Source organism: Anas platyrhynchos, chromosome 14, assembly GCF_047663525.1.
Source record: "Anas platyrhynchos isolate ZD024472 breed Pekin duck chromosome 14, IASCAAS_PekinDuck_T2T, whole genome shotgun sequence".
NCBI lineage: Eukaryota > Metazoa > Chordata > Aves > Anseriformes > Anatidae > Anas > Anas platyrhynchos.
The window spans coordinates 7711328-7735344 of record NC_092600.1 but is presented as its reverse complement, the minus strand read 5'-3'; the positions used below and the strand labels follow the sequence as shown (position 1 = coordinate 7735344).

At 40.9% G+C, this 24017-nt stretch overlaps 1 protein-coding gene across 1 annotated transcript; it reads left to right on the top strand.

Annotated features, from left to right (window-relative positions):
- LOC101802211 (uncharacterized) lies at nt 1–22550 on the top strand. Its single transcript, XM_038186534.2, is given in 17 exon segments — nt 1–284; nt 2247–2591; nt 3180–3230; nt 5189–5262; nt 5499–5555; nt 6340–6454; nt 7049–7088; nt 8059–8170; nt 11002–11218; nt 15208–15552; nt 15887–16240; nt 16336–16425; nt 17945–18004; nt 19689–19741; nt 20366–20450; nt 20913–20943; nt 22053–22550. Coding segments are annotated over 17 exon segments (2223 nt in total). The 5' UTR covers nt 1–163; the 3' UTR covers nt 22126–22550.
- The last annotated feature ends 1467 nt before the right edge of the window (nt 22551–24017 follow it).

Sequence of the window (24017 nt, the reverse complement as noted above, 5' to 3'; positions counted from 1 at the left end):
CCTATTAGTCAAACCACAGTCAGCAAGCATTCAGCTGTGTGTATCACCAACAGCAACATTAGAGACTAACACTAACCACAGGAAAGGCAATCCTGATCAGACTAAAGGGCATCATCCTGTCTGAAGCTGACGTGCTAATACTGAGAAGTAAAACCAGAAGTTTATGAAAAAGACGGGCTTTCTTGAATGTAGGCGCACAAAGGGTGAACACGAGTGTCCCTCATCTTCAGCCACAATGTCTCTTCATTTCTTCCTGAACTGGATTCTTCTGACCTTGCTTACAGGTAACTAAGCGGGCCTAAAAAATAGCCGGGAGTGGATGGAGGTAACATGCAGCAATGCTTCTGAGGGTTGCTTGGCACAGAAACTGCAGTTTTGCAATAAAATATAACTTCATCGCAGTGGCTCAATACTCTTCTGAAGTTCTTTTTAAAACAATCGTGTTGGAGCTATGGTGGCTTTAAAGACACTGCCTCTTGGGTCATCTGCTAGTCTTACTGTGAACGATCTTTTGTTTTTCTTTTTCTTAGATAATGATGTTCTGAGACTAGCAGAAATCTTAAAATCATTTTAGAAAAGATGTAAAATGGATGTTTCACTTCAACAGGCGTTGTGAATGTGAACGCTTAGGTAGACAAGGAAGAGGCCAGCTGCAGCTTCTAGTGGTTTTCAGACAAGATGAAATCGTATTGAGACAAATCTATGATTTCTCCTTTTTTTCTTCTTCTGAGAAACAACCATCCCTCTAGGAAAACATTGTTAAAGTCACTAGCAGTGAAAACAGGTTGCAGAAAGGTAGTGATATAGGCAGATGGACATTAAAAATTTGGTGGTAGGATATGCTCAACAGACAGAAAAGGGATATTATGGACATTGTTTCTTCTAGTTCTTTCTAAAGCCTTTCATGATTAGATTAATTTAGGGATTACTTTTTATATTAAATAAACTACATTATTTCCAGATATTAGTTTCTAGTATGTTATTGTGGCAAAGTTTTTGTATGAGAATTATTTATAATAGATTAGTTTAGAGAAAAATGACTGAGATGAGCTGGCCAAGATAGCTTGTTCGCAAGGAACAATTGTAGTCAAGCCATAGGGTGCTTGGGATCTACCGACATATGTTGGCTGAACTGCCTAGGGGAGAGCCCTTCCTTCCCAGCGATATATAGGGTTAGACTTTTAATAGAGATAGTTAGTTGTTAAAATATTAACTACTTCTATATTTGCTGAAGTGAATTCTATCCCTGAAATACTAATGTGGGTAGATCAATGTACACAGTTGATTCAATGCTAATGGACTTGATAAGGAAAACGTAGTAGTAAATTTTCCTTATACTTCAAGGCTGGATGTACATCTCAGGAGCCCTCCTGTGTGACCTGTTAAAAGAAAGCAGTTACAGCATGGCTATGACAGTCTGGATCACCAGAGCACATGTGATTTTGGCTGGCACTTAACAGAGCTTTTATTAAAACTATCTGAAATGGAATACTGACCAAAGTGGTTTAAATACAGCAAAAGAAATAATCTCGCTGTGATGAATGGGCTATGGCTTGCTGTATCTCTGTCTTTTGACTTGAATAGTGTGAAATAGCTTTCTGGAAACCCCAAAATGGCCTCTAATGGGAACTGAACAAGCTAGAAACTTGTTAAGAATGAGGGGAAAAAATAAACTAGTGTAAAAAGAAAGTATAAAATTTCTCAGCAAAGCTCTGAAAAATCTGATAGGAACTGGCCAAATCTGTTATCAGAGAAAGAAAGGAAACAGCTGTAATTCTGATAAAACCTGCCAATCAGTGACCTTTCATTGAAAGGGAGAAAGTGTTTCCTACAGTGGTTTTAATGAAAGTCAATGTCTTTCTGTTCCCCTATGCCTGGCTTGGATTAAATCTGAACTAAGGGAAAAATAAAGAACTATCGAACTGGACATGGCTAAAGAGAAGCCACAGAGCTGTGCAGATCCAAACTCTGTACTGGCTTCACCTTTCTGCCTGCCAACAGAGACTGCAGAAAACACTTTTCTTGTTCCTCTGGCTACAGACACTTTCTGAACAAAAGCACTGTCCAGAACGTTATTCCTCACCATGCAGCAGTCCCGCTGGGTTTCACATCTTTTTGTTAAAAACCTAATCCAGCAATGCCTGGTGTTGTTGTCAGGATGGATTCATTTATCACACAAGATGTATTAGAAAATTCCTCTTGCACACTCTCTGCTCAACAACTACATTTTGTGCTTTTGCCTGTAGGCCCCGCAGTGTCAGAGCTACTTGTGACAGGAGAGGTTGGACAGAACATCACCGTGCCCTGCTCTTACACAGTTAATGAGAAAAGCGGCACCACGTCGATGTGCTGGGGTCGTGGCCCCTGCCCTGCTTCCAAATGCTCCGAGACTCTTGTCTGGACAGACGGCTGGAAGGTGACATATCAGTCCCACAGCAAGTACGTGCTGAGAGGGAAGCTGCATGCGGGCGACGTGTCCCTCACGATCATAAACGCCAAGGAAGCGGACAGCGGGACCTACTGCTGCCGCGTGGAGATCCCGGGATTGTTCAATGATCAGCTAACAAATCTTCAGGTTGTGATCAAGAAAGGTGAGTGTAGATGAGCTCTCCTGTGCGAGTACTATTTTGGTAAAGTCTGGATTTTGAGGCTTGTGGTGGAAATGATTTCTGTGGTCATCCATTGGATGACTGGCAGAACTGCCACGAGTGCTGTTTAAATTAAGCTATCTTTCATAATGTTGTAATCCCAGTGCAGTCAAAAAAAAAAAAAAAAAGTAAAACAAACAAACATGGTGCTTTGTTTCATGGTGTGCAGTGCTACTGAGTTTTCTTAGAAGCACTATTTGTAGAATTCCAGAGAAAGGGTGGTGTTCACAGAAGACAGTGCTCCATCCTTTTCTGCTAGATTCTGGAGTAAAGCCCAGGGACACAAATGTATATAAACAAGGTTTTCTAAAGTCGATTCCTCCTTTGATTCTAGTTTTTCTCTACTTATAAAAAGCATGCTAATATATGGAGTAAGTGGCTCACAGGTGTACATGTGTAGCTGGTGTTAGCACACTTTTTACAGAAACATTTTCTCTTTTTCACTGCATGCATGCACACTAAATTAATTATAATGTGTATTGGCTTTTTGCTATTTTATTTTATTTATTTTATCTTATTTTACCACATCAGCTAGGATCTCTACTGCAAGCCCTCACACTTACACCTCTACACAGACTTCAGGTAACTTTTTTCCAAATATTAATCTCAATAGCATATATAAGCTCTATTGCAAATGGAGATCTTAAGAAAGAAACAAGTTGTTAGAAATGTCTGGGCTAAAATTTACTAAACTTTACCACAGAATTTGAGATCAGAACTTGGCTTGTAAATTCTACCTGGCATTTTATAGAAGGCCCAGCAGAAGGAACCTGTACATGTGAGAGGAACTTTGTTTCCAGTTTTTAGGCTGAAGTAGATGATACATTGCTGCTGCAAGTGTTGTTTTCATGGTGGCTGTTTTTTCAGCATGTGGTATAAGAAAATAATAATAAAAATAAAATATATAAATATTATATTATAAAACATCACATATAATCATATATTAATGTATGTTATATATTATATACAAAAAAAGTAAAAAATAAATACTGTTTTCACCTTGTCATCTGAAAACACATCCCATCAACAATGAAATCCAAGGTTTTAGGAGTTGCATGTGTGCTCACTATTTAAACAAATTATTTGTTGCTCAATGTAATATAACATAGAGCTGTGTTATTGGGCTAATTCAGGATCCCATCTCCATTACCTGTAAATTATCAAGGCAGACAGTAGAAACAGGGCAGGAATTTTATGATACAGCACCAAAGTATTGTTTTACCCAGCTCTAAACTGTCTCAGAGGCTGGATGTATCCTCTGTAGTACATGTATATTTAATAGTCTCAGGTGATGCCCTTCATTGTGTTGGAACGACTATTCCTTACCCTGATTCTTTGTTCCACTTGTAAGTTTGTACACTTCTGTCATATACCCACTAAGCTGTATCCTTTTCAGTCTGTAAAAGCCAACTTTAATTTTCAGTATATGTGGGAGAGTTCGTAGTCTAATGATAGCTTATTCTTAGGATTTTGGAAAAAAAAATAATCAGGGATGCCCTTTGTATTTATCCCTTGATCTCAATATTTTTATTTTTAGTTAAGCAACACTAAAATGTGACAACAGCTGCATTTCCTTTTTGGAAGAAGAAGTGAAAACTTTCTCAGACCTTTTTTATTCTAGTTGCAAATAATCTGTCTTCCAGTCTTACTGCTCACGGGTTTTCTTAACCATGTGACATCTTAGCTGTTGGAAAACAAGGAACAATTTTTTGTGCTTTAAGAATGCAAGTTAATATGTGCACATTTGTGCAGAGGGAGATTTGAAAAGGCAGGTGGCCTTGTTCCTCTGATGTAGGAATATTCCAGCGTCTTCCTCAAAAAAGAGGATAGTGAAGTAGATGATACTGCACTCTTCAGAATAAAGCTTCTAGGATAAGGTTAACCATTTGAAACATCAGGAACCACCTGGGGTTGTCATAAATTGAACAGGAACTTTTGTTTTCAGGAGGGCCTGTATCATCAGACAGCACGGAGAAACTGAGATGATGTGGAAGACAGCCATTCATAGCTCTGTTTTAAATACTGAAAACTACTCTGGGAAATTACCTCAAAATCTGCTGCATGTCATTATGGAAACATATCACACTTCAGTCAGGCTGTTTCTCGCATAGCTGTGATCTGGGATTTCGAAAGTGTCACTTGCTTTCTGCAGCCCCACACCACTTATTCCTTCAAGGCCCTGAGCTGTTGTTAATCGATTTTGATCAGATAATCTAATTTTGCATTAGGCATCCACTGCCTCTTCTGGGCTATGAAAACCGAAGCCCACCTTGGTAACTCCAACTTTCTAGGCTCTTTGTTGAGATAGCAGCATTTCCTGGAAGGAACTCAAAGCTTTGAAATAGGCAGTAGAGGCTCCAGTATCAGGAGGTTTGTGCTACCTTCTGAAGGCACAAACTTCTTTATGATACGCAGATCCAAGACTCCTGAAAGATGTACTTAGGTTTGATGGTCCCAGGTCAGCAGTATGAATTCCTCTCTGTCTAGGCAGAACAGCTTTCTGTGACAGTGATGTGTTGGTTTGTCTTGCTTTTGCTCAGCTCCTGGGAGTGCCAGCGAAGCATCCTTTGCTGAAACGTGGCCATCAGTTTCTGCTTCAGAAACTCCTCAGACTGTAAGAATTTCTGTTGTGCTATAGCATATTGAGATTAAGCGGTTAGCCATGCAGTTCACTTGTAGTGCTTTATTTTGATTGCAAAATAATGTGTTTTTTGTAGTCTGCACATTTACTGCTTACTAAAGAATACTTATGTGGTCATTATTAAAGGGGGAAAAACGCTTTGCTTGCATAAAGTATTTCCTTCCTACTAAGGTGGGAAGATATTTAGCAACATCTACATTGCCTTTCAGGCCTCTGGTTCTTACTTGAGCACCTCAGACTACTTAGAAGTAACCTCAAGCCTGCAGGTATGGAGGACATAGGGGAGAGTCAAAATTGGGCTACCTGACAGCGCAGGGATACACCTGCATTGCCCATGGGGTGGGTTTCAAATAGGCAGCCCTGTCTGCCTGCTGAGTCTTCCAGCCCGTGCTGCATGTTAACAGGCAATAGCATCACCCAAATTTTGTCAGGAAAAAACAGCCTTCGGGAAGGCCTGATATTATGTACTATGAGCTAGTATGTACTGTGGGCATTCATATTGCTGCATGTGCAGAAAGTCAGGGACCACACTGCCTTTCAACATCTTCCCAGCTTTTAAGGGGAAGCCTTTTTTAGAGGCTAGATACCTAATGGCTGGTGTCAGAGAGAAGTTTTGCCTAAGTGAAGTCCAGCACAAGGTGAAGGCATGTTCACTTACAAGGATAAAGCTTTGAATAGCTGCTGAATAAGCTGACAAAAAAAAAAAAAAAAAAAAAAAAAAAAAAGACGTGTATGTGTGTGGGGGGAACATACCAGGAGATATTTTAATCAGAAATTTAAATAAAAATATTCACCAAATAGTATTGAACCTGAACAAATGGGTTTGGCCATAACTTCAGATACTTTGACAATCTTAAGAAACATATTTAACAGGATGGTTCACACAACTGCTGCATTGTGGCTGTTTGAAACTAGTCCTCTATCTCAAATTAGGCTCTTGCTCTCAAATGTGTTTTTACCGCAGGGCTGCAAAATACACAAATTGCCTCTGGGTCGTGTATGGGCTTTTTGCTCTTAGTCCCACTGATCCTAATCTGTTTTGTTTGACAGAACGAGTCCATACCAGTTCACAGTCAGCAGCATTCAGAAGGGGCAGTTTATATCAGCGCTGGAGTATGCGTGGTATTTCTAGTCGTCCTTGTATTGGGTCTGTTGCTCATTAGACGTAAGTACTTCTTGGAGGTGGTTATTCAACAATGGGCTGGGTATGTCAAATCACAGCCATGAGAAATGCCATATATCTCTTCTGTGTCACGGGGACAAGCTGATGTCTCTTCATGGCTGTGCTGCAGCTGCCTGCCTGGGTCTCCTGCCCAGTGCCTGGGGCAGCTACCAGCATGGTCTCACCATCTCAGACACCACAGCTACCAGCTGACCTGGGGTCTGATGAGGAGATGTGCGATACAATCCCACATCCCCTTCTCTGCTCGTTTCCTCATGGGTACTACCCATCCCTCAGCTGCCACCTTGTCCAGGTCCTTCCCAATGAAGAAGGAAGCTGCACTGGTTTCATGGAACTATGTCCAGTTTTCTTCCATGTGCCAGATGTTCTCCTTGGAGGCTCTTGGTTAGGCCAATCCATATGAATTTGACCTCATGGAAATTGTGGGGATTTCCTACACTGAAAACCTCTGCTTAAAGTTCCCTAATTTAGTTTCTTGCATTTTGTTTTCCTCACTGAACCTGTTACTTTAGTTGTTCCTGATGGTTTAAAGAACTTTATTTGCTTTTCTTTCTTTTCATTCTGCACGATCTTTAGGATATTTACATAATATGAAGAAGATGAGTAACTTTGCAAGGTAAGTATTCTGTTTCTGCTTTAGCTAATAGGACAAACTAGGTCCCAGAAGGAAGCAATTGTGACTCCTCCTAGATGCATGCTCATTGTACATGCATTAAATTTGTTTTCTTTTTTTAATCTCAAGTTAATGCAAAACATTGCAAAACAAATTAATAAATACTGCTATTCATCATTAGTTAATAAACAAAAATGAATGTAACTGCCAATTCATTGCATTAGGGAGTAGGCAAACTTCAAGTATGGGTTCTCATAAATGGAAAAATGATTCATCATTAGTCACATTTAAGTAAGCGTTTTTGCATATTTCACATTTTTTCCAGTGAGGTGGTTGATTTAACTATCTGGTCTTTTGTCTCTTTATTGTCTGTTGTTTAACACCATTGTTTTCACTTTTGTGCAGCTCTGTTGCATTTTGGAAACCAAAACGTGCAGACAACCAAAGTGCCCTGGAAGTTGAGATCCATGCAGAGGAAAACATTTATACAATACACTAAGGACTGGATGCATGTGTGCCTTTGTCATCACTGGGACATTAAAAATTTTGCAAAATGTTAGCTGCTCTCTCTGCTCTGCAGCTAAATGTGACTGGGCTTCTGAAGCATCATTCACCCCATACTAATAAAGTAAATAAAAGCTACAATTCTAATTAAAACCTTTATCATCCTGTTCCAGAGACAGGAATCCTAGTTGCTTGAATGGAAATTTCCAGAAACAATAAATAAATTTACCAGATACTATCTGCTTCAAATTCTCTCTTCCTTTCTGGAAAAAGAGGAGGTGCTGGGATGGCTACTCAATCACAAAAGGAAAACAACCCACATATTTTTGAAATTTGTCTTTACCACATATTGTATATGCCAGCTACAAAATGATCCGTGCCATCTGAAGGGAGGAGTAATCTCATAGCTGCCATGACTATGGCATTATATATGCCATTCAAAATACATTTCATTGAATTTTTGTTAAAGCTGGGTATGCTCACTCCTGGTAACAGCTCAGTTGTGCAATGTACTAATTCCTGCCTACCCCCAGTATAAACTGGAGAAGTTCATCCCCTCATGGCTCCTTGGAGCCTATGGAGTATTCACTGCTTTCTTTCAGGGAACCATCACTAAGTGCATTTTCCTCTGCAAAATATGTCACTTGCTGTGGCTTTCTTCTCAGGCTTGTATATGCCCTGAGAATTCTCAGGGTGGAAAGTCTCACCTCCAGGCCTCTAAAGCAACTAGACAAAATGTAACTACCCTGTAAAATCAATTTAAAAATTCTTTTTTCTCTTAGTTTATGGAGAAGTTAGGGACATTACACAAAATCTTAGCTGAAAGTTAGTTCTGCTTTTACACTTCCGTAGGTTCCAAACAACTCTAATTTGTGCTGAATTTATTTGATGGCTTTTGGCTGATAAATGGTAACTGTGGCCTACTACCTTTCCCGTATTGCTCCCCATTTAGACTTTTATTCTCTGTAACACCAAGCTTTGGCTTATTTGAGAGATGGAGGGAGCCCTGTGGGGATGAATCAACTCTTCATGCAGTGTTTATGCAGAAACAACCCACTCAGATCAGCATTCACTGGAAGGACAATTTTCTATGACTGTTCTTAAGAACATGTTTTGAAACAGATGCTGAGGACTTCCTGAAAGCACAGAAAAGCGGTACAGGCAGGAGAGAGACCAGCTCTCAACCAAATACTGACCAGTGCAAATTTCACCCTGAAGCTCAGCCCAGGCAGCAGTGTGGAATACCTAAAGCAGATGTTGCTGCCACAGGGAAGGATAGCTGACCCACAGCCAACTCCTAACGTTAAGACCATTTTCAAGGGAGCCATGCAAAGAACAAAGCTGTGTTAGTCATTGGGGTGTAAAGGAACAATAATAAAATCAGGAGGTATTTATGTTAACAGCTGAGACACTTTTGGCCACGGTCTGGTTGTGCTTTTGTGGGGAGCTGAGGTCAGTGGAGCAGTTATCCCTCCCTCCATCCTCCAGCTGGTAGAGCTGGGAGGGTTTTCCCCTGCAGTCCTGGAGAGCCTGGCTAAGGTGGGATATTGCAGGTGAGTGTGCTTGCAGAGGCTCACAGAGTGGGGAAAATCTCCTCATCCTGCTGAGGAAGGAAGAGATGGAAATGGGCAAGCTGGGATGTATTTTGAACCAAAAAGGTTCAAAGTGCAGAGGTGAATTCATGGTTAACTAAAGAACTCAGTGTGGGAGCACAAGTATTAGGTGATTACCAACCCCTCTGGGCAGGAAAGGCAACTCTGCCATTAGCTGTCTTCATGTCATGTGCTGCCTTGTGTAAGAAAGTACTGAAACTTGAATGGATCTATTAGTTTTAGAGTTTTGTTGTTGGACTATTAGCAAAAACTACCAAACAAGAATTACTGTCCCCACTGCAGATGTTGTTCTCCTTCTGTCTAGCTGAGCATATGTCGCGTCTGTGGGCTCTAGCCCATGACCAGAGCTGGAGGAAGTCTCACCTGATCTCTCAAATAGATCTCAGAAAACTTTCTTAACCATTTCTGCTTCCTGCAACTTTGACCTTTTAAGTCATCTCTACTGGGATTCAGTTAGACAAAAAGCGTGGAGTTTCCAAAATCATTGAATTCCAACCACTCATGCTTTTAAGGAGCCTGAGGACTGCTAATCATGAAAGCTGCTTGCTCATAAGGAATTTTTTTCCTTAGTATTACAGACAAATTCAAGCTAATTCTTATATAAGATTTTTTTTTTTTTTTTTTTTTTTTTTTTTTTATGCAAAATAAAGTTATAGACTGTTTGATAACCATAACTTTAAATAAAGTTTCCTTTCTGCTGCTGACTGGTTACTCTGTAAACAGACTGCAAAGATTGTGCAAAGCAAAAACTTCACTGTAGATAACCAATATAATACATACAGGCAGAAGCTCTCTCTGCTTTTTCATTATTTCCACTCATGTCAGTGGATCTTGGAATAGGTATTTCAAAACAAGCCCCAGAGATGTACAGGTGCCACTTGGAACCTGTTCACCCATTAAGAGATTATCCACCTGCACACAAACTGGCAGCCTATTAGCCCTTACAAAGCTAACGAGCTGAAGGGATAGCACTCTACCTCTCCTTCTCTGCCTGCAGGAAGCCACTAGATAGCAGTACAAGTGCAGAAAGTGAGGCAGATTTTACTAGTTCTTCCCAGCATACTTGGATCAGCTGGATTTTGAGTGGCCTTTTTCAAGCCCAGTTTCACTAAACAAACAAAGCTGACATAATGCCACGTTCACCCTCTTCCTTCCCTAGTCAACCTGCAACACGCTGGCCAATTCTGTTTTGAAAAACGTCATGGCAATTGGTAGCTGGACAAATATCAAATTAGTGCCTCAGATGGGTTTCAGCTGCTCCCTGCAGTGACATCAGCTGAGCATTGGCTCAAAGGGGCTTTGTAGGTCCCTTCTAACAGCACTATTCCATTCCATTCCCTTCCTTCATGCTTTGTCCAGTCCTGAATGCCTTGAGTTATTCCCACTCTATTACTCATCTTTTCCAGAGTAGAACTTCTGATGAATATCTTCATCAGTTGGTCAGAGAGAGTTTAAAAAAAAAAAAAAGTCAGAGTAAAAAAAGAGTATTGGAGATGGTGTGGCAGATCTTTAGAGTCCTTTCAAGTCTGTCTTTGGAAATAGAAAATACAAAGCTGGGGAAAGAAATAGAGGGGCCTTCAAGCAGAGGGCAGAATCGCGGGCAGTGAACGGGTTAGGAAAATTTAGTAGAAGACAGAAGTGGAGATTAAGCCACATGTTTAGGACTGTAAAAACACAGAACTTGTGCTTGCTGCTCAGCACCACACAGCAGTAATTGACCTTAAGAGATTCATGCAAAGACCAAAGAAAAAATAATATAGAAATTTCTGGTGGTAGTACCATGCTGAGTGTCTTGGAAGGGCAGAGAAGAAAGTTATTATCCAGAAGGCAGGAAGAAGCAATTGCAATACATAAAATCTGGAAATGGAGAAATGATACTTCAGTGGGGCTCACTCAGCATCTCTGGAAGCTATAAGATCTAGGTTTCTTTCCTTCCGCTCATTGACCCAGAGTCTCCATCAGCCAAAATGTTCCATTTCATGTTGTTTCGATGGATTATGATACAGATCTTTATAGGTGAGTCTTTACCCACTTGTTTGTGTGCTTGCTCAGAAAACAAAAAAATTGTAATGTTAAAAACAGCAGCACTTGTTTTTCCTGTATATGTATGCATTACAGTGAAAAAGGTTGTAATTGTATTCAGAATTTCAAAAGTTCAACTTAATGCTTTTTTGCTTTTAAAAAAATGTATGTGGTTTCTTCTGTCTGTAAATTTGGTAAGTTCCTTCTATTCCCCTAAATTATCAATTTACTATTGCCAAGTACTGCTGGTTTTGCTCATCCATCTGTCCCTCCGCTATGTACAAGCCTGACGCAGCCTGAGCCAGGGAATTGAAATATTGACAGAATAATGAATGCATATACATCATAAAGAAAGGATTTTCTGAAACTCTGAGGGCTGTCTGCTGCTTGAACTGTGTACTGTCATGGAAAGCATGGCTGGAGATTCCTCTCCTTCTAAACCCAAACTTTCAGTGCTCATCCATCTAGAATCTGAATCCTAAAAGAAGTATCTGTCAAAGAAGAGTAACTTGGGAGACCGAGTCCTGCAAGTGCGGTTGGTATCAGCTGCACTTCTGCATACATATTTAGGCTTCAGAAACGCAGCATCCAAATTGCTGAATGTGGCTCAAGAAATGTCAGGTCACCAACTTTCAGTGGGACATGAGCTCCTAGTGAGAGATGTGCTTGTAAATCACTGAGGCATTTCAGGAAATATTTTAGACAACTAAATACCAATGGCCAACCTCTGCCAGGATGAAACATCCGATATACAAATATAGCATTTACAGCAGCTTCAGTGCTCTTAAGTCACTCTGAAAAGTAGCGGACAGGTTTGGTTAATGGTGGAAGACACTGAAGGGCAAGCAGCGATTAATTCCCCATGGAGGCATGGTAACAACTTCCATGGTGTCTGCTGTGCAAGTGGAGCTTTGCCACCACTGCTGTAGCTCAGGGAATTCCATATATTTTCAGTCTTTTACCAGACTCAGCAGAAGAAACAGGAGGCCTCTTTCTTTGCCATATCTTCATTCTTAACATAAACGGGAGGTACTGGCCTCCATTTGCTCTTCAAAAACTTTCTTGCATGGGGAGCTACTGAAGAGTGAGAGTGGCTTTTTGTTACTCTCCTCTCTTTAACCCAGCTCCATGATAAGAATGGGTAGTCGTAAGACTCTGGAAAACAGCAGATTGGCAGTTTTAGCCTTTAGGCTTCTTTCTTGTTTATCAGACACTTTCTTTGCAACTTCATCAGTACAAATGCTTTAAGGAGAAAAAAAAAAAAAAAGAACTGCTAGGGAAAAGATGTGAAGTATCTTCTAGATAAAAATGGAAAAAGCTATTCCTGAAAGAGATCAAGAAAAAAAAAAATAATTTTTCAACCAACTGCCTTGACTGGGGGATGTATGTCTTTGTTCATCCATTGACCAGTCTACAGGATAAAAAACCATTACAGCAGCAACTATTGGAGTTACTGCTTAATGCTGTCAATCACTGAAGGTTGTTTCAAGAGAAACTGTTTACAAAAATGTGTGTGTATATATATATGATCTGAGCAGTTATGAACACATTATGGTTTTAGAAGAAATATTAAACATTTGGAGTCTATTTCTCTCTCAGTTGCATTAAGGATTTAGAGTGGCAAACCTTGCTGACTACAGTGGGACTGTCTGGGTACAGCTGATGCTCAGAGTGCCTTGGGTCAGATCTGGATGCCTAGGCAGGTCGCTGCTGTGCACAAGAGCAGGATTCCTCTTACAGTAAGACTAGTGTGTCACAATTTAACAGTCTCAGGAACCTCTTTCTTAATTTCAAAGTAATTTGAATTCAACCCTGCTTACTATTTCTTCTGGAAAATGTGTCTGTGCAAGAGGCTGCAGCTGAGAAGGAAATTACTTAGTCTTTGCAGATGTTCGTACTGTTGAAATGAGGCTGTTGCAGTACTGAAGCTTTTCCTTCTAATCTGCAGTGAAGACAGATGCTAGCTTCTTGAAAGAGGACTTGAAACTGCAGAAACAATAACTTCCTAGCAGTGGTACTGGTGGGAAGCTACCCTGGAGACACTCTGGTGCCTTGTGTCTTCCTTTTTTTTTTTTTTTTTTTAAGTTCAGGCCTTTCCTTTTACAAAGGGCAGGCAGATTTTCATTTGTTAAAGAGTTACTTAATGAAGCTGCTTCGGCACTGTGCAGAGCTGAGATGAAACGAGAGCAGAAGATACGCCCTTTCTCCTCAAACAATGGTGATGTTAACTCCAAGAATAGTTCAAGCTGGTCTTGCTTTTATACACATCATTGTTGATTGGTGACTTGAAAAGATGTGTTAACCTGCTCCAGAAACTAACTCTTTGCTCCTTTATGGATACTTTCAAGGTCAACTGGATGAATTATTTTGTTCTGTTGTCATATAAAGAGAGTATTTCTCTGTTTGTTTGTTTTCTCTGTTTGTAACTAGGCAAATGAACCTACTCTTTCCACAAGAAAAACAAGCAGCCATCTTGCAAAACCTTAAGCCTTACTTGGAAATTCATTTTCTGGCACATCCTACATTCATTTCACTGCAAAAGCTCCTGCCCTTCAGACCATATTGCACATTGTTTTGTCTGCTTCTACTCTTTTAGCATTTGGAGCAGTGGAAACCTGAACCAGTCAGCTTATCTTGCCAATGGGATAAGCAATAATGAAGCTGAAATGTCATCCCGATAACAAGTCGTGAGGCAGCCTGCCACAGACTAAAACCTCACCTGGGGAATAGTCCATTAAAGACAAAACAAGAGAGACGTGGACACAATTGGAAGCATCTCTGTTTGCTATCTGGGAGTCATGCCAAAAGAAAAGACATTTAAACAACTGGCAAAATAGAAATGTTTGGTAGACCAGTGCCAAGGCTGTTGATAACAGCAGCAACTGCTGTAAGTCTCTCTTTGGGGTGAGCAAACTGACCAGGAGATATCAGATCTGTGGGATGATCCTATTGCTGCAGCAGAGGACCAGGTCTGGATGTTTCCCAGGTCCCTTAGTTCCTGCTCCACTGTATGTAAATAATAATACAGGAGAAAAGGGCAGCAAGATAGGAGGACCAACACATACAAGATGAATATAAACCAGAAGAGATTTATCCCTGTATGTAAATGTTTTTCGTACAGTACCTTTCATGAAGAAAAAATCCCTTTTAGGGAAATCTGGGAATTGCACGGGCAGTTAAGGAGGAACAATAGGTAGCAAAGATTCAAACCAGATGCTAAAGTGGGTATTGGCTCTAAACACAAAGTAAAGCTGGTCATGATGAGTAAAAGCATAATTAAAATGTGTGTCTATTCTTTTAACAGTGGTTTAACACTTGCTGTTAAGGTTCCTGTGTACACTGTGCTCAGCAAGGTAACTGAGACAGTTGGCAGGGCTTTCTCAGGGACAGAAAGCAGTGCACTTTATGAGAATAGGTTCTCTTAGACAGATCCCTCTGCTCTGCCAACTTAATTAGGCACTAATTTCACACAAGAATTTTGGATCCTGCTATTGAGTCTGTCAGGAAAAGGCAACCATGACAACATTTTCTGTCTGTTTGAAGAAGCTGATGGTGGACTGAGAAAACCAGATGCGTTTCATACCAGGTTTCTGAACAGCTTTCAAACAGTCTCATAGAACAGGAGGTGGGATGGGAGCAGAATTCCCAAATTCCATTTGCACAGGTCTACTCTGCGCTTGGGACGTCACCACATGTTTGATGTGGGAGATGTGTTTTGTGAGCAGCTCTACAGCAGCTGGCTGGGGCTAGAGCACTCAGCCCTGCAGCAGCAACAAAAAGCCAATGCTTGCAAGCTCCTGGTTGATGCCCATGTTGCTTGAGGCCATCAGCTGCTACAGGCTCCCAGGGAAAGCCTGTAGGATCACAAGAAGTGGGCAGCCTGCAGGCAGTGGTGTTTCTTTTCCTGCCAAGTTGTGCTGCATAGGCAGTCTCACGTCTGAGACCACCAAAATCCCTCACTTGTCTTTCTTCTTCCTTGACAGTGCACACCACATCTGAAACTGTTGTTAGAGGAATAATAGGACAACCTGTCAGATTGCCTTGCTTCTACCAGGTGGCACGAGCGAAGGACATCTCTGATATGTGCTGGGGAAGAGGCCCATGCCCAAATTCAAAGTGCAATAACAAAATTCTGCACACCACTAGGGATCGGGTGACATTCAGAAAATCTCAGCGGTACAATCTTCAGGGCTATATTTCCTATGGAGATGTGTCTCTCACGATACGGGAAGTGAAGGTAGAAGATGCAGGTACATACTGCTGCCGCATAGAAATCCCGGGTTGGTTCAACGACATCAAACAGAACATAAAGCTGGTGGTGGCTAGAGGTGAGTTTTGGGGCCTTCTGCAGGTTTTTGGTCTCTGCCACACAAGGTTCTGGTCCTTCTCTTTCTGTGAGAGGGTCAGGGAGTGGGTGCTTGAAACCTGCAGAAAAAAAAAAATAAATAAAAGCAAACTCACAAATCTGGGAATTGGGAGTTGTTCTGGCTGAGGCTTGTTTTCTCCTCATTAGACAACCATTTTAAATAGCAATTCTCCCACTTTCATTCACAATACTTTACTAGATAGATACTTTCCATTCACTTCTCTTTTGGCTTTTCCCACAGTCGGCTGTGAATGCTCTGATCTAACTTTTCTCTTGCTTACAATTTTTCCATGCAGCACCTTCAGTGAAGACAACAACAACGAGAAAGACTCCTACTTTTGGAGTCTTCTCAACAACTCTTGCTCCTGAAGCAACCTCTGCTTTTCAAGTAACAACAGAGGCTGCTGTCCTCCTGACAACCAATGTCCCCCTGGCAGCAACTGCAACCACCGAGTCTCCAACAGTAGAAATGCTGGAGACAGTTGCTTCCACAGTGTTTGATGTGACACCAAGTGAGACTTTTCCAGAAACAATGGTTACAAACAGACTGGTTACTCTCCCAGACTTTTCAACTGGTTTCCAAGCAGCTGATACGAGTACTGAAGATGATGATGTGTTCTGCTCAACAGAGCCCATCCCTCTTCCTGAAGGTACAAAGAACACAGGGGCAAGAAGCATTTGAACACGGTATGAAGACCCCCCTAGTCAGTGATCTTTACCAGCGTTTGTATTTATTTTGTTTCAGTGACTACTGAATTCCCCAGTACAGGTCTGACTGCAGACAAAACTGAATGGGCCAACAATTCTTTTGTGATAGAAGATGTGCCAACTGTAGGTGAGTACAATAACTTTGGAAAATCAGAAGTTGCATATTCAGAGAAATGAAGATGTCATAAACAAAAACATTGACAATTCTTAAGAGTGTAACAAACATTTACTGAGAGCTATTTATTGCATCTGGCAGAAATAGGTATCTGGGGTCCACTCAGAAATTGTCAGAAATCAGGATGAAGCAACAGATGAGAAACATGTTTTCAAGGCCTCTAAAGGAAGTAGATTTTGAGTCACTCGCTACTGTTGGGTATCTCAGGTCTGAGTGAAGTTAAAAATTGCTCTTTGTCACCATCCAAGCTGAATTGTCTGATAACTCATTTGTCATCACTGTGAATCCACTGAGCTTTCCATTGCAAATACTCCCTGACTGGCTGGCTTTGAAACTCACTGACTATATTTGGCCAGATGTGGCCTGTAGGCTCAGTTCTCCAGTGCCCAACACGTGCCCTTGGTACCGACAAAAAGCAGCAAATTGCCACAACTATCAGTCATTTCCTCAAGAGAAAAGGAAATGGGATATGAAATCATACCATACTGAGAAATGAACAAACTTGCATGAAATTGCACGCCATGTCTCTCAGCCAAATATAAATGCAGAATAGCCCATGTTATTCAGGTGTCACAGCCTGCCCACCTGATACCTGCAAATGGGGATTTTAGAAAATGAAAGCTAAAATTCAAGAATGTATTCAAAGATAAATTGTATTCAAGGACATATCAAGGATATGTCATGTTTACCTGTTAAGAGAGAACCTTTGGTTTCAACTAGTGCCAAGAGTCTCTGAACTCTTAGAAATTTAGTAGTTAGGTTTTTGCAGGTCTTCTTTTGACAGATATAGAGTTTTAGAGAAGAAATAGGGTTTAGGAAAACATTCCTGAATGCCCGTGGAGAGAGTTTATGAAAGTGACTTAACTGACCTCTTGAGCATTCGTGAGCATTTCTCAACATCGTTTTACTTCTTGTCTTTCTGATATCATGCTGGATAATGCCTATGTTCTGTTGTTGTTGTAAATAGAGAGTTTTGGAAAGAGTCTTACCTCCAGGATTCTGGGGGCAACTTAAATTGTCACTGTGGGCTAGAAAGAGCCACCATAAAACGAGTCACAGAAGACAATATATCACACTTACTGAGTAATGAACATTCCCACACGTGCAATAACTTGCGTCATGCTATTTCCGAGAGCCAAACCACCACGATGTGTGAAAACGCTGCAGCACGGTTAAGCACCGTCTGTTAATAAAAAAACACATATTCCTGCATGAGGATTGTATTATTGCAGTGTTTCAGAGGTACTGAAAGGCCGCTTGAGAACTAGAAAAGAAGGTGAATGCTGTCCAGTTTGTGTTTGATGGAGGCATGCTTAAGTAAAGACCAGGCAGAATCCTGCCTTTTTTATTGTTAAATATTTTCTCGTAAGTATTTGTCAGACAGTTTGGCAAACTGAGCTCTGGGATAGTTGTTTTGTGCTGACCAGGCTCTCATTTAGTTTCTCTTCTGTCTTTGCCTGCCTTTCCTCAGCAATAGCCCTGCTGGTGCCAACCGAACTTCAGACACAGGAGACAACCCTTGGTCCTTCAGGTACGGAGAGGAAGCACCAATAGCTGCTGCCAGCAACCAGGTTGAAGCATGTTGCCAGAAGGCTTAATTTTGAATTGTGGGACATGTGTGTCAGAGTGAGACATGCACGCCTTGTGTATTTGGGGGTATTCCTGCTGAACTTCTTAAACTATTCTTTTTTTTTTTTTTTTTTTTTTTTTTCTTTTTTTTTCTTTTTAAATTACTTACTGTGTATCAAATGGAGAAAGTGAGGGAAAGCTGGATGTTGTAAGACAGGCATAAGGCAAAGTGCAATGTTGACACCTCCCTGGGATTTTCAGAACTTGCTAGGATTTTATTAGCTGTATTTATTATCAGCCAGAATCTCTTTTCTACTCCAACACAAATTTTTATTGCATGCATATGGGCTACCTGTGCCCTGTTCATGTCTTTGGTAATATTCAAACACGTTGTTTGGTACATGGAAACAAATCAGCTCAGCTGTCATAAGGAAACTGATCAGAACTGAAAAATTTGGGGGAGATTAGGTTATTCACTGAATCAAAACAAAACAAAGCAAGAAACATTTGCTTAAATTTGTAGAGATTTAAAAAAAGAAAACACACCACATTTCTAACAGGATTATTTGTGACCGTCAGATCACTCTCTCTGCCACGTGACATTCTGTGAGCCTCATACATACAGCATTTCCTTTTCTGTGGTCTTGGAGGACATAAGCATGCTACATATACATGCCCTGGCGAATGACTCATCTGGTCCCCATCACATTTTGCTAACATGGGGGCTCCATGGTAGTTCTTTTGTCAAACCCTTGAAAGTACTACTCATCACAGTCTTTCTATATGTTAGGGTATGCTCTAATGCACAGAAACTTTCCTGTCATAAGATGTCAGCTGTGGTTTTGATTCACTAAGCTGAGCAACTCCTGTTTTTAAGATGACATTAAGTATTGGATGAAGAGCTCCAAATGCTTAAATACTTCTGTATTTCATAGCATGTCACAATGAGACAAGGCCCAAGCCAAGATTAATCTTTCTGTGACTTTAAATTCACTAGCCAATTTAAGGTGGTAGGACAGCAGCAGCAGCAACGTTTGCTGCAAGATTACTTGAGCATTCATTTAGTTCACTCCTATATCCAAAGCTTAGAAAAACAAGAACTGTTTTCTTTTTAATTCCTTAAGATTAAAAAAAAGAATAAAAGGAAAGAAACCAAAACCAACATAATTTTCATAGACCTATGTTAAATATATGGTAAGTAATCTGAATATAAATATATTTCCTGTGGTTTCTTGCACTAAGGCAGGTGTCAAAAGCAATTACATATTACTCTGACCACAATTAAACCTTGGCAATTCCTCCAGTTAGACTCATACCTTGTTTATTACCTATGCTTTCTGCTCCATCTTGTGCTTACAGAAGTTAAAACTCCCTCACAGGAGATAAGTTTCTTCTGTCTTACTTCACTGACTATCTCTGGAAGCCTTCTCTTTCCTTGATGCAGACTGATGTTTCCTGATGAACGCCTGATATGCAGTTTGTGGCTGAAACAGATTGTTCACTTTTGGTTGCAAGGCGCTTTATTTCTCTTACCCAGGACCAAATTTTGCCCTCCTCTTTCCTTGATTAAATCCATGACAACCACAGTGGCCCTCACTCCTTCAGATGACTGTGCCAGTAATGATTTCTGTCTCTTTTGTTTTCAGAGACTTCAGCAAGTTCAGACAACAATGCTCAGAAAGTTGATGTAAAACTTCCAGTAAGTTTCAAGAGTGTTTGACTAATTGGTTGCCAAAAGGACAGCAGGATGTTCTAGTGATTTTCAGTGCATTCATACTAAATGGGCAATATTTGCAAACCAGTAGCTTGAACTGTTGTTTAAAGCTCAAGATTCATCTTCCTCTTGTCCAGTGAACAGAGCCAAAGCCTGTGAGCATCCCACCTGTATAGCACACTTCAAAAAAAACTCATCCCCGTCACACCTCTGTATGAGAGGCAGAGGTAGTGTCCTCAGGCCATGACCAGGCACCTGGGATGGTTTTTATGCTTCCCTGTCCCTAGCTAAGGGAAAGATGAAGGTGACTAAGCTGCTAGTTTAGATACCTTAGTAAGAAGTTCATATTAAGTGGGATGAATCTAGGCTCAAATGCTTCAGAGACAGATTGATTAAATATTTAACAAGCAATTAATGTTGTTTATCATGATCATCGTGATGCATTTTCTCCATAATTTGTACAGGCAAGCTCAGAAAAGTGTTGCAAACTCCAGCCCAGTGCAGATATTTTAGAGCTCTTAGCCACTACAGCAACCTACTCCTGCATGAATAGGTCTGAAGTAGGCATGCTTTCTCAGACTTTTCAGTTTTTCCTCTTCTTCTTTCCAGTTATCCATCTCTGTCATTCTCAGCGTATCTCTCTTAGTGGTGTCCATTCTTTTGATAACGATGTTGACATCATTGTTTTGGAAACGTAAGTATCCTTCAGCACTTAAATTTTAATCTTCCTAATGCTGGCCTAATGCACGTGTCCTTCTGTATCTCTGATTAATCCTCTGGTAGATCTGCCATGGACCCTGTGACAACACTCAGTTAATTTTAGGGGAGTTGTTGTCCATGCTCTAGGACTGTGCCACCACAAGGATGAGGAGATGGTGGGGAGGCAGCAGGAGGAAACCTGTGCAAAGAACCTGTTCACTGGGCATGGTCCTGACCCATCTTGTAGGCCCTTGCTTTTTCGTAATGTGGTCCCATAGTTTAATGGAATAGCTCTTGGTGGACGTTGGTGCAACTGAAAACAGAACAAGGTCCTATCTTTCCTGCTTAACCCACAGAATTTTTGTAACTTGCTATCTTTGCTTATGAAAACATTTGATTGATTCAGTAGAACTATAGGTATCTTTCTGCCATTGTGACAATATTATTTTGCTTCTAGGTAAACACAGAAGGAAGTTCATATTGAAAAGGTAATCCATTTTGTCACTTCCTATTAAAAGTTCCAATGTAATTTTTGTTAGAGGCATAAGGTGTTTGCTGCTAATTGTAGTGGGAGTGGTACTGGTTTGTGGTGCTGATTACCGAAGCTGTGGTTCAAGCAAACTTCAGACAGCTTCACTCCAGAAAATTAAACAGTGGTTCCTGGAAACTGCTTCTACGTAGTGAGGAACAGACATCCAGGACACTGGAGAACTTTAGCAACTGACACTTTTTTGCAATCTAATGAGCCCAGCTTAAGGAAATACCTAATCTGCATTATTATTTGATCATGTACCAGGGCATGAGTCTAGTGAAGTTGATTTGAAGCAATGAAGAGTTAAATGGTTATGGGGATTGTAAAGATGAACTTATCTCATCTGCTTGTGATTGCTCAGAAAGAAAATGGGGGGTTATGGGCAGTCCTTCGCGGAGTGGCAATTCACGCCAATTCACACACACACAAAAAAGGGCCCAAGGAAGGGCACTCTGCAGCAATGTGAGAAACCAAAACTTTCACCAGTAGATAAATCTTGCAGCCCTTGTGGGGCCACTGCACCCTGTCACATCCTCGTTGGGTTACATGAAGTTATACACAGTGATATCAAGGTCACTAGTTCAATGGAGTTCAGAAATATATAATTATGATGAACTGCCTGGTGCAGGTGTTCCTAATAAGCTCATGTCTTCTGGCTCATCTGGATTTTCTCTAGACTGTCCACAGGTTAGCCCAGTGAAGTATCACCCCAGTTGCCAATAACTGATACTATTTTAATGACAGATGCCCCCCCCACTGCGTACTCCATCTAGGAGATAAAGCTTGGGGGCCAAGGAGGGGATCTTTTCTGAATCCCATAGTGGTTATCTAACAGCTGTCATTATAAGATCTGAACATGCCTTTCCTATCTGTTAGACTAATGCAAGCAAGGTCATTACTTCACTGGTGTAAAGAAGTAGGCATTGTAATACTGAAGTCAACAGACTCAGTAGCTTATGGTCTCTGTTTCAATGGGAATTTGCCAACATTACAAATAAGAAAGGGTGCTGTGAAGCACCAAAGTGCTTTTGCTCCATCCATAGTGGTCTATGCTTCTCACTGCAGCCTTAGACCAGCTGAAGATCAGGAAAAAGTTTTCAGTGGTGCCGAAGGAGAAAACAACATGTTTGTCCTGTGAAGAGCTCCTGTGTCATCTGTAGACACTGGGGGAGGGGGGTGGGGGGAAAAGAAAAGGATGGCTGCACTGAAAATGAAAAGGGCCTGTTTCAAGCGGCACTGAGAGATGCTTATGAGCTGTCAAAATATCAATGGCTGTAAACCAAGGGCCAAAGCTTCAAAGAGAAAATTTAAACCCTTTGCCATGTCACCTTTAAAGCTCTCTGTATAAAGAAGCTTCTTTCAAAGGCGTTTTATGCATTATTCAATGGTGTTTCTGGGATCTGTATTCTTACTAACACCACATTACAGAATTAAATTTGTTTGTTTCTGTGTTTTACTAATGCTCTTCCTGGAATACAACCTATACTGTGAGGAACAGAAGAGCAGAGAAATAACAATGAATGCTACTTAATTTTGAACTGCAAATAAATAAATAAAAAATTAGCAAGTGCAAAGCTTCTTATTGCTTTTATGTAATCAAGAGAAAAATTAAGCCACAGGAATGTTGTGAGTATAAATAAAAAATGCAGATGACCTAAGGGTTACTGATGCTGCCTGTGATTCAGCATGTTTGAATGACCCTTGGAGACTACAATCTGGAGATTACGTTAATAAACTTTGTAATTTACCACTAGAAATTGCATTCTTTCTGCCATATCCTAAGGCCTTTAAACAGGAGTTAGTTATTCCCCAGGCACTGAAATGACTGATGTGCTATCCCAGCTCTCCAATGAAGGACTGCCACATTTCCAGTGGTGGGAAACGTCCCAGAAGTCCAACCCCAGGGAAATTTTTCTATCCTGTCCCCATAGCCCCTGAATACCAGTTGTTTGTAAACCCCCATCTCCCCTCAGTGGTGTGCTGGTGGCCTGCCTGGTGGGGTCAGTGCAAAAGGACTGATTCTAGGGGCATGCTTGGGGGGGATCATTTATGGGATACACTACAGAGCTACAGCCACGCCAGGTCAAGACAACTTGAAGCAAGAGCATGCTGCGGAAACAGCACTTGGGCAGCGTGGCAGACCTGGACTTCCCCATCAGTAATGCTCAGGCTGCGGTGAGACTTTTTGCCTCCCTGGTATCTTCTTCTGGTCCGTGCAGTGGCTGGCACAGCAGGAGTTTTGGGGAAGGAGAGGAGTTTCCTCTCTGGGGTCCTGCTCCATCTCACATCGAGTTTGGCACCCTGGTTGGGGGAAAATGAAGAGACTCTCTGAACAAATCCTGTGCAAATCTGTAAAGAATTAAAGGGGGAAAAAAAAAAAATCACACAGTTTTCATGTATTCCTTTAAGAGAATACAAACAAAACAGCTTTTTTTTTTTTTTTTTTTTTTTTTTTTTTTTTTTGTGGGTGGGTATTAATTAGCTCTGCACTAAAGACTTCTGTAGAGCAGAGTTGGCTCTTGTTGGAGAATGCTCCTGCACGTTTGCTGTGGTGCTGGCTGGATTTGGAGACCCTGTTCTGGGGAGCTGCACAAGGGCAGAAGAAATAGGAGCCAACAAAGTGAGTTTGATCTGATCAGCCATGTGGAAATGCAGCCCAGAGATGCTGTAAGGAGGCTTTAAGTGTAACTTATGTTGCAGAGTGCTTTTATTTATCTGTTCATCTACCCCAATTACTGAGACTGAGGTTTGGGTTTGGAGTGGCAATTGCAAGCAAGGAATCTTGGAAGGGTTACGTTTAAATGAAAATGCATTGAAGTAATTTCTGAGGAACTGACCCTGGTTGTCAATATATTCAGTGAAAGGTTAAAGGGAGCCTTTTTGAAATGCAGCTGGAGGAAAAAACAAACAAACAAACACAGTTTTCCAAAAGTAACAGAAAGCCCAGAATGCATTTCTGGGACTAGTGAAGAAAAACTGCATGAAAGCAGCGGTTTTTTTAGAAAGAAAAGGCTGTCAGAGGGTATGTCA